A 15,000-nucleotide genomic window follows, 5' to 3' on the forward strand; every position below is an offset into this window, starting at 1 on the left:
TCACTGCCTCTATTCCTGCCTCAATACTCCATTACTGCCTCTATTCCTGCCTCAATACTCCATCACTGCCTCTATTACTGCCTCAATACTCCATCACTGCCTCTATTCCTGCCTCAATACTCCATCAGTGCCTCTATTCCTGCCTCAATACTCCATCAGTGCCTCTATTCCTGCCTCAATACTCCATCACTGCCTCTATTCCTGCCTCAATACTCCATCACTGCCTCTATTCCTGCCTCAGTACTCCATCACTGCCTCTATTCCTGCCTCAATACTCCATCACTGCCTCTATTCCTGCCTCAATACTCCATCACTGCCTCTATTCCTGCCTCAATACTCCATCACTGCCTCTATTCCTGCCTCAGTACTCCATCACTGCCTCTATTCCTCCTCAATACTCCATCACTGCCTCTATTCCTCCTCAATACTCCATCACTGCCTCTATTCCTGCCTCAATACTCCATCAGTGCCTCTATTCCTCGGTTCCTTTGTCATTTCTCCTTCAATGCCTTTCCTCCATCAATGCCTCTGCCTCAATACTATCACTGCTTTTGTCTCTGCCTCAATACTCCTTTACTGCCTCTGTTGCTGCCTTAATACTCCCTCAGCACTCTTACATTGATCCAGCCCTGCTTTTGTTACTACCTAAATACCCCTTTACCTCCCTTCCTTCTGACTCAATACGTCCTATCTCCCTCTGACCCTACCTCCGTACTCTATACCCCAAGTGAAGTATCGAGGCTGGAATAGAGTCGATTAAAACAGTAGGCAGTACCCGAGGCAGCTCATGCTCCCACAGTTCTGGCACGGCTCTGCACGGATCTCAGTTTTCACATTTCTCCCCATAACCAACATGGCCGCCTCCAATGACACCAGGACATTATTAGCAGCTGATTGGCTGAAATCCAGCATGTCCCGGCCTGTACCATCTCACTGACTTGCAGTGTTTAAATCCGACATAACACTCGCACTAACACATACAAAACTTTACAAGATACTGGGAGACAGAGTGTCTTTCTCTCTCTCTCTCTCTCTCTCTCTCACACACACACACACACACACACACACACACACACTAATGTAAAAGGTAATGGCTGCGTTGTGGTCACCTTTATTTGACCTTTCTTTTATCTCCAGTAATAAACTACACTGAACAAAATATATTTTTTACTTTGAGTACTAATACGTTTACACTCACCTCAATCTACTTTAATTAACAAATCACTTTTATTCTACAGCAAAGTGAAGAACAAAACAAGTTCCTTTTTCTGTGTGTGTGTGTGTGTGTGTGTGTGTGTGTGTGTTATTTACTGTGGTGCGTAACACAAGTGTAGTATTCTTTTCTTACCTTTAGCTGCATGTTGGTTCCAGAGTGCAGGAATGTTGTGGAAACGTCTGACGGAGACGCCACACACACATTGCAACAACATGGACATGACTCACACACTCCTGACACACACTCCTCACACACACTCTTCACACACTCTGCGCCGTCCCTAGGTTATTAAACAGAGCGTCTCTTGGTCAGGCTCCAGTGCTCATGGTCTTCTCACAGAGGAACACAAACACTCTCTCTTTTTCTATTCCTGTGTGTGTGTGTGTGTGTGTGTGAGTGTGAGTCTTGGGCAAAGGCTTCGTGACATTAGGGGAGAACATGGAAGGACAGCCAACACTCTCTCTCTCTCTCTCTCTCTCTCTCTCTCTCTCCCTTACACAAGCCAAGATGGAAGAAATCCTGTGAATCTAGGATTGGAAAAAATGCTCAGGCGTGCATAAACACCTGTGACCAACTCCTCCCATGACATAACTCAGTGTCCCGCACAGATCTTCCCCTGGACCACCTGAGGAAAAATGGACAGCCCTAAGCCTGAAAACAGTTCAGGGTTGAATGAAAATGAGCAATAACGAGCTAATCCAGGAGCTCACCAACACGAGGCATTTAGTCAACTGGTTTAAATTGACTCTGAGAATCCATGCAGAATCGCACTATCCCATGTTTCTTGAAGTTCTTCCAATCTATGTTCCTATCTATCAATATGTCTGGTTCCTCTATTACGGCAGTGCTCAAACACAGAGCACACATACAGTCGTGTAAAAAAATAAGTACACCCCACAGAAATTATTGGCTTTTTTCACATACTGGGACGAGCAAGCATTTGATCCTCCTTGAAACAATGCCTATTAATAAAGTTGATATACTTGAAGAAAACCACAAGGAAAATGAGCTTTTTCAATCATTTATTCAACAGACGTATCAATAGATGCGATATTCTTCTGTGGAAAAAGTAAGTACACCCTACTATTGCCCCCTTTAGCAGAAATAACTTATTGTTATAAGTTGCGGCTGTGGATCAGGTGGTAGAGCGGGTTGTCCACTAATCGTAGGGTTGGTGGTTCGATTCCCGGCCCACGTGACTCCACATGCCAAAGTGTCCTTGGGCGAGACACTGAACCCCAAGTTGCTCCTGATGGCAAGTTAGCACCTTGTATGACAGCTCTGCTATCATTGGTGTGTGTGTGTGTGTGTGTGTGTGTGTGTGTGTGAATGGGTGAATGAGACACAGTGTAAAGCACTTTGGATAAAAGTGCTATATAAGTGCAGACCATTTACCATTTGTAAGTGTTTTACATAATTGTCCACCAGGCTCGCTGGAATTTTTGACCACTCTTCCATGCAATAGAATGGTGAGGAACGGTCTCTAAGTAAGAAGCCCACCCCTGCAAATGGCCTGCTGATAGAAGTAAGCCATTAGCAGGTGTACTGTTTTATATACAACTATTGTTAAAAATACTCCTGGATAAATACTCCTGGATGAAAACACATTCCTTAATATACTGTACTTTGACCCTTTCCATAAAGAAATATCAGAAGAAAGAAAAGCTCTTGACTGGAAAAACCATTACAATCCATTTCCCAAACAAACTGCTATCTTTATTGTATTTTTTTTTTGGTTTCTATACTAGTTACATGCCCGTGAATATATCAGCTTCACCCAAACCTTTGTTAATGTCTTGTTATCAGATCTTCAGCTCTGGTTCAGCTCGTAGGGAACTGGCTACAGCATTATGGGGAACACAGAGAACACAAGTTAGTAGGGTTGGAAAAATATCAGGGCTGTGCAGTGCACCCGCCTCTTCTCTGCCTGATACCACCCCTTATGGTGTCAGTTTTATGATGCCCACCACAGCAGCAAGGGTGCTGGACCAGATCTTGTTTCATAGGGTCTGCAGTTGCAAATGTGGTCCACTGCTTGGTGGATTCCATTTTTCCAAAGTTTTTGGTTGGTGGCAATGGTCCCATTTCAAGATACCACCTGGAAACTTAGCTACTTGCTCTCGTGCTACCTGAGTAATCATCTTTTCTGTCAACCTCTGCCTACAACAGTCAAGGTGCAAAGAGAATGTAAAGCCTTTATCTAAAATAATCAAGCGGAACTGCTGACGGTGTTCCTCCATCTGGGACAAGCTGACCTGTTGAAAGAAGCCTCACCTGACTGTCTTTGAACATATCCAGACACCAGTAGATATCTGGCCACTGTGTTTTCCTGGCAGAGACAGCTCTTCAGCATAGTTGCAGGACTACACTAACCCTAATCCAAACATGATATAGTGCCCCTAGCACAGAGAGGGTTAAGTGCTTGGCTTGGTAGTTTGGTATTTCTGGGGCTTGAACCACTGACCTTCTGATTAGTAACCCAAAGTCGTAATCAATGAGCAACCACCACCCCAACTCCTCCATACTTGATGGTGCCTTTAAGATGATGAACTACCTGGTACCTGATTTCATGCAGAACTTAAGTAGGAATTCCATAGTGTCATTTTGTTGTTTTGGCATCCATTAAAGGGCAGCCTCGTGGCACAGTTACCACAACAGAGCTCCAGGGTCTTGGGTTCAGTCCTGAGCTGGGTTACTGTCTTTGTGGAGTTTTGCAAGTTCTGACTGTGTCCGTGTTTCCTCCCACCTTCCAAAAACATGCAAGTATGTGGATTGGCTAAGATGAATTACCTCTAGGTGTGAACGATTGTGTGAATGTATGTTGCCCTGTGACAGACTGGTGTCCTTTCCAGGTTGTGTTCCTGCCTCATGCCCAGTGTCTCTGGGATAGGCTCTGGATTCCCTGTGACCCTAAACAGAATAAAGCTTGAGGGACCATACCATAACCCTCTATGTCCAGATCTGGAGACAGCGTCCTGGCTACACTGTAATACTGCGCAACAATGGCACAGCTGTGTGATAAACATTGAAAACAAGTCGTGGATTACATGTGTTATGAAAAAGGAAACGATTTAGGAGCAGGTATGCAGAACTTGCTTCATCTTTCTCTGACAAGGAAGTACTAATGAGTCAGAATAACCAGAATACACATCACTGATTACACAACAAATTACACTATACTTATTTATAGTTAGTAAACCATTACAGTAATAGTTACAGTAATCCTGAATTGTGTAAAGTTTATGCTGGGGGTCATTAGCTTTAACACACAAACAAAACAGACTGAACCAACAGACAGGTTATAGACTGAACTCTTGGTTACTTGGGGGAAAAAATCACCAAAACAGTTCCACATCCTCGTAATTTCCAGGTCATCTGATCTGTGTGTTTATCATGCTCGTGTGACACAGTGCTCAGGATTACTATACAAAGCACTAATCTAGGGAACAGAATGAGTGATGTTTAGTAATGGGTTTGGTTAACATCACAGTTTATTTATAAATACAGATAGGGTTCACATTACCCCTGTATTAGCGTGAAATTCAGGGTGGATTTGAAAATTCTATGTCTATAAGGCACTCTCGGGTCTCACCCCCAAATATATCAACAATCTTCTTTTTCCTTAATCCCCCACGAGAGCGCTCAGGTCGTCTGATTAACTTCTTTTGAGAGCTCCTCATAGTCGCTATAAAACCAAAGGAGGTCGTGCCTTTCTGTGGTAGGTCCTAAACTCTGCACAGTCTCCCGTTCCATGTGAGGTCAGCTTCGTCAATAGCCACTTTTAAATCTACACTGAAAGCGTATTTTTATTCTCTAGCTTTTGAATAGGTTGAAATATGTAAATACTTGATGCTGTATTTAAAGGTATCTATTTATTAATCATTATTATTGTTTCATATTATTATTATCATAGTATTATCATATTATGTTGTTATTGTTATTATTATTATTATTATTATTATTATTATTATTATTGTCACTATATGTTTAAAAAATAACTGGTTGATTGATTTGTAAAGCACTTTGGGTCAACTTCTGTTGTTTTAAATGTGCTGTATAAATAAAGTCACAAAACCCAGAGACAAATTCACTGAAACGGCACCAGAAGACCCACATGCTCCAAGGTTTTGCCTAAAAGAGGGCGTGGCCTGCTAAATGACGCTTGTATGACGTAATCGGCGCTGCTGTGCGGCGCGCGGGGATGGAGTGACCCTGCGCAGCTTCCGTCTCAGATGACGCTGTGGTTCGACAGCTCGCGCATTTCAGTCTGTTCACTTCGGCACCGTTACCGTTTAGTTTAATCCTCACAGCTCGACTTGGACAATGAAACAAATCATTTTCTCTGCTTCCTGACCTATGTAACGGCGCTCAATGCAGCTCCGGAACCGGAACCCATAATGGACACTAGCGACAACAAGGTACACCGCTTTATTAGCGTTTATTAGCGCTACTGCGCGGCGATATTTTTAATCCCATCCGTATTCTGATCATTTCCGCGTCATGCACTTGGATTGGATAATGTCCTCCAGATTCACGTACTATGATTGGTTAGTCACAATCGGGTGTTGTAAGTAGCCAATCTGGGCGCATTGTAGGCGGGATCTTCCAGAATGCGGATGGGGAAAACATTCACTGACAGCTGATTCCGCTTCTGTTGCTAGCCATATTAGCACGAAACATCGACAACTTATATAAGTCTTATTAAAAATGTTCAGCTTACATGTGAGAGACTTTAAACAAAGTGGAGCTAATTATGAGGGATCTGTTTATAGATCTATTCCGAAACAACGGATTTAATGTCGCAAGAGTGAAAAATATCCATTGTTTGTTTATTTATTTATTTAACGCGCTTTTGGAGGTGTGTTAGCTAGCTAATGCTAATGTTCATGTTATTGCTTCAGCCACAGTTATTCACTGTGTTTATTTACTCACAAATCACCCCGTTTTAATGATAAATCTGTTTAATTTACTCTATATATCCGGTTAGAGTAGCTTTGGCAGACGGACCAGCAATAATAATAATAATAATAATAATAATAATAATAACAACAACAGCAATAATAATAATACACAGAGAAAGGAAGGAAGAGAGAGATCAAAAGGAAGAAGAAAGACGGGCTGTTATTTAGTTTGTTGAGATTTGTGCGTGTGTGTGCGCGCGTGCGAGTGTGTGAGTGAAACTCTGTGGTATTTTTGTCATTTGCATTTTTCTGCTGCTGGTTTTAGTCAAAGTGACGATTCTAGTTCCACTGCATTCACGCCATTCCACTGATACTCTCTCTCTCTCTCTCTCTCTCTCTCTCTCTCTCTCACACACACACACACACACATATATTCACACTCACCTACACACATACATCTTATGTACTTCTTTTTGTCTTTCTTGGTCTCTAATAATAGTGATAATTATGACAGAAAGCTAAACTGTAGTTCTATATGGTGATGGTGGGGTCACTGGGTTTGGAGGACACAGTTTGACACACACACACACACACACTTTCATTCTTTTTCAACAATAACCCCTTTATTTTACACGGAATGATACTGAAAGGACAAAAGACTACAGTGCCTGACACACACACACACACACACACCCACACACACCGCACATCTGGAACGGCTGTGCGTGCCCTCAGGTTTCTCTCTCTCTCTCTCTCTCTCTCTCACTCAATCTCTCTCACACTGTCTCTCTCTCAAATAAACACACACACACACACGTCTATGATGTCACCTCTTTACGTAATTCTCTTATCTGCTACTTCTTTATTCCCTTTCACCAATGCTGATCCCTGCTGCTAATCTTAACACAGTGAAGGATTAGCGGCATGTTAATGCTGCTAATACCGGGTGTGGTCGGTAAAGAACTACTGAAGTAATGAATCACGCATCTGCATAAAGCATCACACACCTGTGTCAGGCGCCTGTACCCCTGTCAGATGCTGTTTGTCAGGGGTACATAGGGCTCTGAGAGTTGTACAGAATGTCTGTCAGGGTAAAGAGGGTTCTGTCAGGGGTGCCGAGGGTCTGTCAGGGTTAAAAAGGGTCTGTCAGGGGTACAGAGGGTCTGTCAGGGGTACAGAGGGGTCTGTCAGGGTTACAGAGGGTCTGGCAGGGGTACAGCGGGGTTTGTCAGGGTTACAGAGGGTCTGGCAGGGTTACAGAGGGGTCTGGCAGGGGTACAGAGGGGTCTGGCAGGGGTACGGAGGGTCTGTCAGGGTTACAGAGGGGTCTGTCAGGGGTGCAGAGGGGTCTGTCAGGGGTGCAGAGGGGTCTGTCAGGGGTGCAGCGGGGTTTGTCAGGGTTACAGAGGGGTCTGGCAGGGTTATAGAGGGTCTGTCAGGGGTACAGAGGGGTCTGTCAGGGTTATAGAGGGTCTGTCAGGGGTACAGAGGGGTCTGGCAGGGTTATAGAGGGTCTGTCAGGGGTACAGAGGGGTCTGTCAGGGTTATAGAGGGTCTGTCAGGGGTACAGAGGGGTCTGTCAGGGTTATAGAGGGTCTGTCAGGGGTACAGAGGGGTCTGTCAGGGGTACAGCGGGGTTTATCAGGGGTGCAGAGGGTCTGTCAGGTGTACAGAGGGGTCTGTCAGGGTTACAGAGGGGTCTGTCAGGGGTACAGCGGGGTTTGTCAGGGGTGCAGAGGGTCTGTCAGGTGTACAGAGGGGTCTGTCAGGGTTATAGAGGGTCTGTCAGGGGTACAGAGGGGTCTGTCAGGGTTATAGAGGGGTCTGTCAGGGTTATAGAGGGGTCTGCCAGGGGTACAGAGTGTTACAGAGGGTCTGTGATGGGTACAGAGGGTCTGTGAGGGGTACAGAGGATTACAGAGGGTCTGTGAAGGGTACACATGGGTCTGGCAGGGTTACAGAGGGGTCTGACAAGGGTATATATGCGCACACACATACACTTGCTTTTCCTTGAGATTTATTTCTTTACACTAGATAACAGCCTGATTTAGACTGTGTGTGTGTGTGTATGTATGTATGTATGTGTGTGTGTGTATGCGTTTGTGGCCGGTGATGGTGTGATGGACTTAGCTCAGCCCACTGGATGTGGCTTAACAACGGCTACTTGTCTTTGTACACACATGCGCGCACACACACACAAAAACACACACACACACACAGTCCATTCACTTCAGCTTGTACTTGACCTTTTAGCTTTTCATCCTAGACTCATCTTTTTTTCTCCAATTAAAATGTAGACCATGACATAATTTCACATTTTACACACACAGAGGGGATGTTTGTATAGGGTGGTGTGTAGGGTGTCTCATTGGTGTGGTGATAAAGTCTTTTTGGAGGTTCTCGCACCTCCTCCCTTACACCTCATTCACCCTCAGTCTGTCTATAACGTATATCATTAACTAGTTTTAGATCATCATAATACTTTAATTAATCATATTTCATTAGTTAATTAGTGTTTCGTCCTGCTGAGGAGTCGTCTCGTCCTGTGTTGTAGGATGTGAAGTTGTCGGCTGAAGTCGAGCCATTTATTCCACAGAAGAAAGGTGTCGACTCCGCCCTTTTGAGCATGAACCTATCAGGAGATGGTGCGGGCGCCATGGGGGCGGAGCCAACCCCAATCCCCTCCTACCTCATTACCTGTTATCCGTTCGTGCAGGAGAACCAGCCCAACAGGTATACACGCACACACACGCACACACGCACACACACACACACACAAGGTTAATTACTTAGGGAGCTAATGGTGGAATGCGTGAGAATCCTGTTGCTAGGCAACTGGGCAGTACGGACCTCAATATATTTTTATTGTACTGGAAGTAATGCTAATACTTTAGCTATCTAAATGGTAAATGGTTTGCACTTATATAGCGCTTTTATCCAAAGTGCTTTACACGGTGTCTCATTCACTCACACACACACACCAATGGTAGCAGAGCTGCCATGCAAGGCGCTAACTTGCCATCAGGAGCAACTTGGGGTTCAGTGTCTTACACATGGACACTTCGGCATGTGGAGTCACGTGGGCCGGGAATCGAACCGCCAACCCTACGATTAGTGGACAACTAATAGCACATAATGACAGTGGAGGTGAGGGCGATCCGTCAGGACGATCAGCGTTTCCCTCAGGTTCACTCCGATGGTTTCACTCTAACAGCTCTGTGGAGCAGTTGTGTTGTTGTTATTGTGTTATTTTAATATGACCCTTTTGTACGTTCTTTCTCCTCATTCATATTTAACCAGCTGAATCGTCTCCTTCCCAGGAGACGTCTGTAACTGAGGTGTGAAGCTGAGACTGTGGATTAAAGCCTCTGTATAACTACAGTGTGATTGTTTCCTACACCCGACTGACAGTCCAATAATAACACTCTGTGTGTGTGTGCGTGTCTGTGTCTGAGATTAGTTCTGTCTTCGCCATTTCCTGTCTCTTTCCTTCCTGTTCCTATTGTGAATAGCAGGAAGTGTTACACAGTGGAGAAGTGTGTGTGTGTGTCTTTACTTTTTTACACACATACTTTGGTTTGGGGGTTTTGAGTGGCCCGCTGTCTTGCAGACATTTGGGCTTTCATTCTTTTATATTTTTTTTCTCTTAATATTATGATTTCTGTTTTTTTAGGATCTAGGATTTTAATGACAGTATTTCCGTTTTGTGTGTGTGTGTGTGTGTGTGTGTGTGTGTGTGTGTGTGTGTGTGAGAGCAGGCAGTTGCCAGTGTATAATGGAGAGGTACGCTGGCAGCAGCAGTGTGGTTCTGCTCCGTATGTGGCGTACTCCTTTGTCTCCTCACCCCCTCAGCCCGCCGCCGTGTGTAATGATTACTCTTACTGCCCCCTGCTGCCGCCCTCCTGCCCTCCCCTCATGGGCTTCTACCAGCCCCTCACTGCCCCCTATGCCCCGCCCCTGCCCTCCAGCCTGGGAAACCCCGTATCGGATACCTGTCTCAGACCCCCACAGCCACAAGGACAGCCAATCAGCATGGGTGCACAGAGAGGGAGAGGTGGGGCTAGAGCACCTGTCCTGCCCAAGGTAACACACACACACACACACACACACACACACGTATACATACACGTGTGTGTGTATGTGTATATATATGTATAGAGATAGATATAGATATATATAGAGATAGATACACACACACACACACACACACATAGTAATATACACCGGTGTGACCCCAGCAGGTGGCTCAGCCAATCAGAGTGAAGCGTCCGGTGATGCGCAGCGTGGCGGTGCAGAAGGAGGTGGCAGCTGCAGGGCCTGATGGGAAATCACGCACTGTACTGCTGGTGGATGCTGCTCAGCAAACTGGTAACATGACCTTTGACCCCTCACACTGATTTGTTGCTGGGTGTGGCTGCGTGTGGGTGCGCTTATGATTGTGTGTTTCTAACTGGGATTATAGGTGTGTGTTTATGGTAGTGAAGTGTGTTTTTAGGGTTAAGTGGATGTGTTATGTCATATTACACAGACCCTTTATGGTGTGTGTGTCTGTGTGTGTGTGTGTGTGTGTATGTATCAGACTTCCCCGGAGAGCCGTGCAGTAGCAGCAGCAGGTGTGTGTCAGACAGAGTGAGTCCTCTGCAGTTCAGAGGGAAGGTCAGACGTAGACGCTCATCTCAGACGGCCGAGTCGTCCAGCGAGCACGGAGCGAGTGAGGCCGACATCGACAGTGACAGCGGCTACTGCAGCCCCAAACACGCACTGGTACACACACACACACACACACACGTGCATGGTGAGCGATACAGCACCAACATCACATCACGATACTGAAACACAACGATGCACAATCCTGAGGTTGTACTGACCCCCGGCACTGCAGGTTCAGAGCATGAGGTCTGAATCTCATTAGTTCACTAAGAAAAGAAGCGGAAACTAAACGGTTGAACAGAAGTTGTTGTTAATCTGACAGTGAGTAATAAAGCTGTTATAACAGCACTGACTCCTGACCCTTACCACTTCTGACTACTGAACACACTACATGAGAGCTGTGTATCATGTGACTTCACCATGGCGGTGGTTATTATTATATCACAACACTGGTATCACACGGTCATGCCCAGCCTAAATGCAGTGATGCTCTGAGCTGTGTGATCTGACTATAATTCTGTGTGTGTGTGTGTGTGTGTGTGTGTGTGTGTGTGTGTGTGTATACAGGGCGTTGAAGCTGGAGTCATGACTGGTGAGTATTTTAAGCTTTTGTTGCACTATTGAGGGTATGGGGTGCCAATATTTTGTGACGCATAACCGATTTTGTTTTTTGTGTGAACACTATATCAGTTAGTTGGGTGAATCCTTCCACTCCGGCTCCTCAGAAACCCTGGACAGACCGCGGCTCGTCCTTCCACAGAAACAAAATGGTGGAGCAGAGGAATTACACTCAGGTAAGTGGAGTGTGGCGGTTAAACTTTAACCAGCGGGATGATAACGCAGTGAGACGAGACAAGGACAGTTTATTATTAATGACACGCGCTGTGAGATGAAACGCATTGTTTCATTATTATTACTAAATAATAATACTGATAATCCTGATTATTCTATCCATTATATTAAAACTGTATTTCATATTTTTTGTTTAACCCTGTTTGTCTGATTCAGGAGTTTCATGTGGGCTTTACTGGCCGTGGTGGTGGAGGTGTTGGGAGTCAGAGGAGACTGCAGCAGGGTGGAGCTCAGCCTGAACACACACCTGAACCCCTCTACTTCCAGGTACTGAACACACACACTCTCTCTCTCTCTCTCTCTCTCTCTCTCTCTCTCTCTCTGATTTGTAACAGGACAGTACTGATTTGTCTACCATGCAGGATGAGGATGAGTTTCCTGACCTGGCCACTGGGGGTGCTGTGCAGCGCAACAAACCTGAACAAGTACAGCTCAAACTGCCCAAACCACTGGTGAGTGTTTACAGGTTTGCGTCTCAGACATGACAAAGGTCTGTGTGCAGATACTGTTTAGGGGTCACGTTTAGGAGCGATAGGCCTAGGAGGGATTAGGGATTAGAGGCCATAGGCTTTAGGGACCATAGGCTATAGGGATAAGGGGCTATAGGGTTGAAGGGCTATAGGGTTGGGGGGATATAATGTTGAGGGGCTATAGGGTTGTGGGGCTATAGGGATAAGGAGCTATAGGGTTGAGGGCCTGTGGTTGTGGGGCTATAGGGATAAGGAGCTATAGGGATTAGAGATTTAGGTGCTATGGGTTCTATCTGCTGAATATGGAGATGAATGGAAATGATGATAAAAATTTACGTGGGCTGAGCTCTGTGTGTGTGTGTGTGTGTGTGTGTGTGTGTGTGTGTGTGTGTGTGTGTGTGTAGTTGGATAATCTTCCGGAGAATTCCCCCATCCACATTGTACAGACTCCTATTCCCATCACCACCTCAGTGCCCAAGCGAGCCAAGAGTCAGAGGAAGAAAGCTCTGGCAGCGGCTCTGGCTACCGCACAGGAGTACTGCGAGATCAGCATGGAGCAGAGGAAACTGCAGGTACACACACACAGAGTCTATATTGATGTTACACTGTATTGTGTTAGTTTATATTACTGTTTTGTATATTTATGGATGGATGTGTGTGTGTGTGTGTGTGTGTGTGTGTGTGTATAGGAGGCTCTAACTAAAGCAGCAGGGAAGAAGAGCAGGACTCCAGTACAGCTGGATCTGGGGGACATGCTCGCTGCACTGGAGAAACAACAACAGGCCATGAAGGCACGACAACTCAACAACACCAAACCCCTTTCATACACAGGTATACACACACATACATATACATACATATACATACACACTCTCTCTCACACACACACACACACACACACACACACATACATACATACACATTCTCTCTGTCACACACACACACACACACACACATACATACATACATACATACACACTCTCTCTCTCACACACATACACACACACAAACACGCACTCTCTCTCATACACACACATACATACACACACACTCTCTCTCTCACACACATACTCTCACATACACACTCACTCACTCACACACAGTCACTCACATACACACACAAACATACTCGCACACATGCACTCAGACACTCATACTCACACACACATACTCACACACACCCACACAGTTTCTATACATATATACCCCTTGTATACAAAGAGAGACACATCGAGCCATCATCTTCACTACACTTTATGTACAAGAGTACAGTGATGTGTATATGTGTGTGTGTGTGTGTTGGGGTGTGTGTGTGTGTGTGTGTGTGTGTGTGTGTGTGTGTGTGTGTGTGTTCAGTGGGTACGACCTCACTGTTCCACAATAAGGATGCAGTCAGTAAGGGTGTGATGAAATCATACACTACCCCCCACAACATGCTCGACTCCACAGCACCCAAAATCAAGAGGGGTAAAGAGAGAGAGATACCTAAAGTGAAGAGACCTACTGCCCTCAAGAAGGTACGGTACAGTATGGTACACTACAATACAGTACTCTATAGTACCCTACAATACAGTTCTCTATAGTACCCTATAATACAGTACTCTATAGTACCCTACAATACAGTTCTCTATAGTACCCTACAATACAGTACTCTGTAGTGCACTACAATACAGTTCTCTGTAGTACTATACAATACAGTACTCTGTAGTACCCTACAATACAGTTCTCTATAGTACCCTACAATACAGTACTCTGTAGTACACTACAATACAGTTCTCTGTAGTACTATACAATACAGTACTCTGTAGTACCCTACAATACAGTACTCTATAGTACCCTACGTTACAGTACTCTGTAGTACCCTACAATACAGTACTCTATAGTACCCTACAATACAGTTCTCTATAGTACACTACAATACAGTACTGTATAGTACCCTACAATACAGTACTCTGTAGTACACTACAATACAGTTCTCTGTAGTACACTACAATACAGTACTCTATAGTACACTACAGTGCAGTAGAGTACACTATGGTACAGTATACTGTATCACACTATAGGCGCCAATACAAATTTTATTGCAGCCTTGTTCACTTCCCTTTGGATGTCTGTAGTGTAGTACACTACAGTATAGTCCAGTACACTACAGTATAGTCCAGTACACTACACTGATAGTATCTTACCAGAGAGTAGTGTTGTCACGGTACTACCGGTACTTATGAAAATCTGGTACCGTCAACTTTTTTCTTTTCAGTACCGATACTTTTGACAACTCTATCAGAGAGTACAGTATAGTACAAAAAAAGTACACTACTCAGTAGTTCAGTACACTATAGTACAGTACAGATAGAAGGACCAGTACTGATTTCACTGGACCCTGGTTCACTTCCCCTAGATCGGCTGTGTTCCACTTCATCAGCACGAGTAAAGTTCATTAGATGCATGTTAGATGATCAAGTCTCAGTGTAGACTTCATGATTTACCCAGAATGCATTTCTGCAGTCTGATGCATGCGTGTGTTCATGCGTGTGTGTGTGTGTGTGTAGGTGATCCTGAAGGAGCGTGAAGTGAAGGCTAAGCTGTGTGTGAAGGAACAGGCAGATGACGAGCTTCACTTCACCGACACACTCACACAGGAGACAGTCTCACAAGAGGGTGTGTACACACACTCACACACTCACACTTAACCTGTATTAGTACATCATGTTTCAGATTAAAGTATGACAGTTTTCCATTCACACTGACAGCTGATGATGTCACAGCAGCCGACCAATCAGAAGCTTCTCTTTAAACATAACCTACCTGCATTTTAAATACACACTTCCTCTATACATTCTTCTTTTGTTTCTCTATTTTGCTTGTGCATGGAAACTTGAGGTTCACGTATTCTACCGTGTGTGTGTGTGTG

General features: G+C 44.8%; 2 protein-coding genes across 4 annotated transcripts in view; one reads left to right on the forward strand and one right to left on the reverse strand.

Annotated features, from left to right (window-relative positions):
• The window catches only part of LOC128607162 (NAD(P) transhydrogenase, mitochondrial-like), a 20,356-nt gene extending 18,719 nt beyond the window's left edge, over positions 1–1,637 (reverse strand). Inside the window, exon 1 of the mRNA XM_053623839.1 lies at positions 1,349–1,637. Within this exon, the coding sequence (XP_053479814.1) occupies positions 1,349–1,436 (88 nt within the window). The 5' untranslated portion in view covers positions 1,437–1,637. The remainder of the gene's footprint in view (positions 1–1,348) is intronic.
• Positions 1,638–5,469: 3,832 nt separating this feature from the next.
• secisbp2l (SECIS binding protein 2-like) overlaps positions 5,470–15,000 on the forward strand; it is a 14,980-nt gene continuing 5,449 nt past the window's right edge. The window contains exons 1-13 of one of the 3 annotated variants that reach the window (XM_053623841.1): positions 5,470–5,634; positions 8,672–8,850; positions 9,876–10,200; positions 10,356–10,485; positions 10,697–10,881; positions 11,335–11,359; positions 11,458–11,561; positions 11,776–11,886; positions 11,982–12,071; positions 12,494–12,661; positions 12,779–12,920; positions 13,446–13,606; positions 14,639–14,747. In XM_053623841.1, coding sequence (XP_053479816.1) covers positions 5,614–5,634; positions 8,672–8,850; positions 9,876–10,200; positions 10,356–10,485; positions 10,697–10,881; positions 11,335–11,359; positions 11,458–11,561; positions 11,776–11,886; positions 11,982–12,071; positions 12,494–12,661; positions 12,779–12,920; positions 13,446–13,606; positions 14,639–14,747 — 1,750 coding nt within the window. In that variant the 5' untranslated portion in view covers positions 5,470–5,613. The remainder of the gene's footprint in view (positions 5,635–8,671; positions 8,851–9,875; positions 10,201–10,355; positions 10,486–10,696; positions 10,882–11,334; positions 11,360–11,457; positions 11,562–11,775; positions 11,887–11,981; positions 12,072–12,493; positions 12,662–12,778; positions 12,921–13,445; positions 13,607–14,638; positions 14,748–15,000) is intronic. The other 2 variants (XM_053623842.1, XM_053623843.1) reach the window with 2 other exon arrangements.

This window comes from Ictalurus furcatus, chromosome 4, assembly GCF_023375685.1.
Source record: "Ictalurus furcatus strain D&B chromosome 4, Billie_1.0, whole genome shotgun sequence".
Classification (NCBI taxonomy): Eukaryota; Metazoa; Chordata; class Actinopteri; order Siluriformes; family Ictaluridae; genus Ictalurus; species Ictalurus furcatus.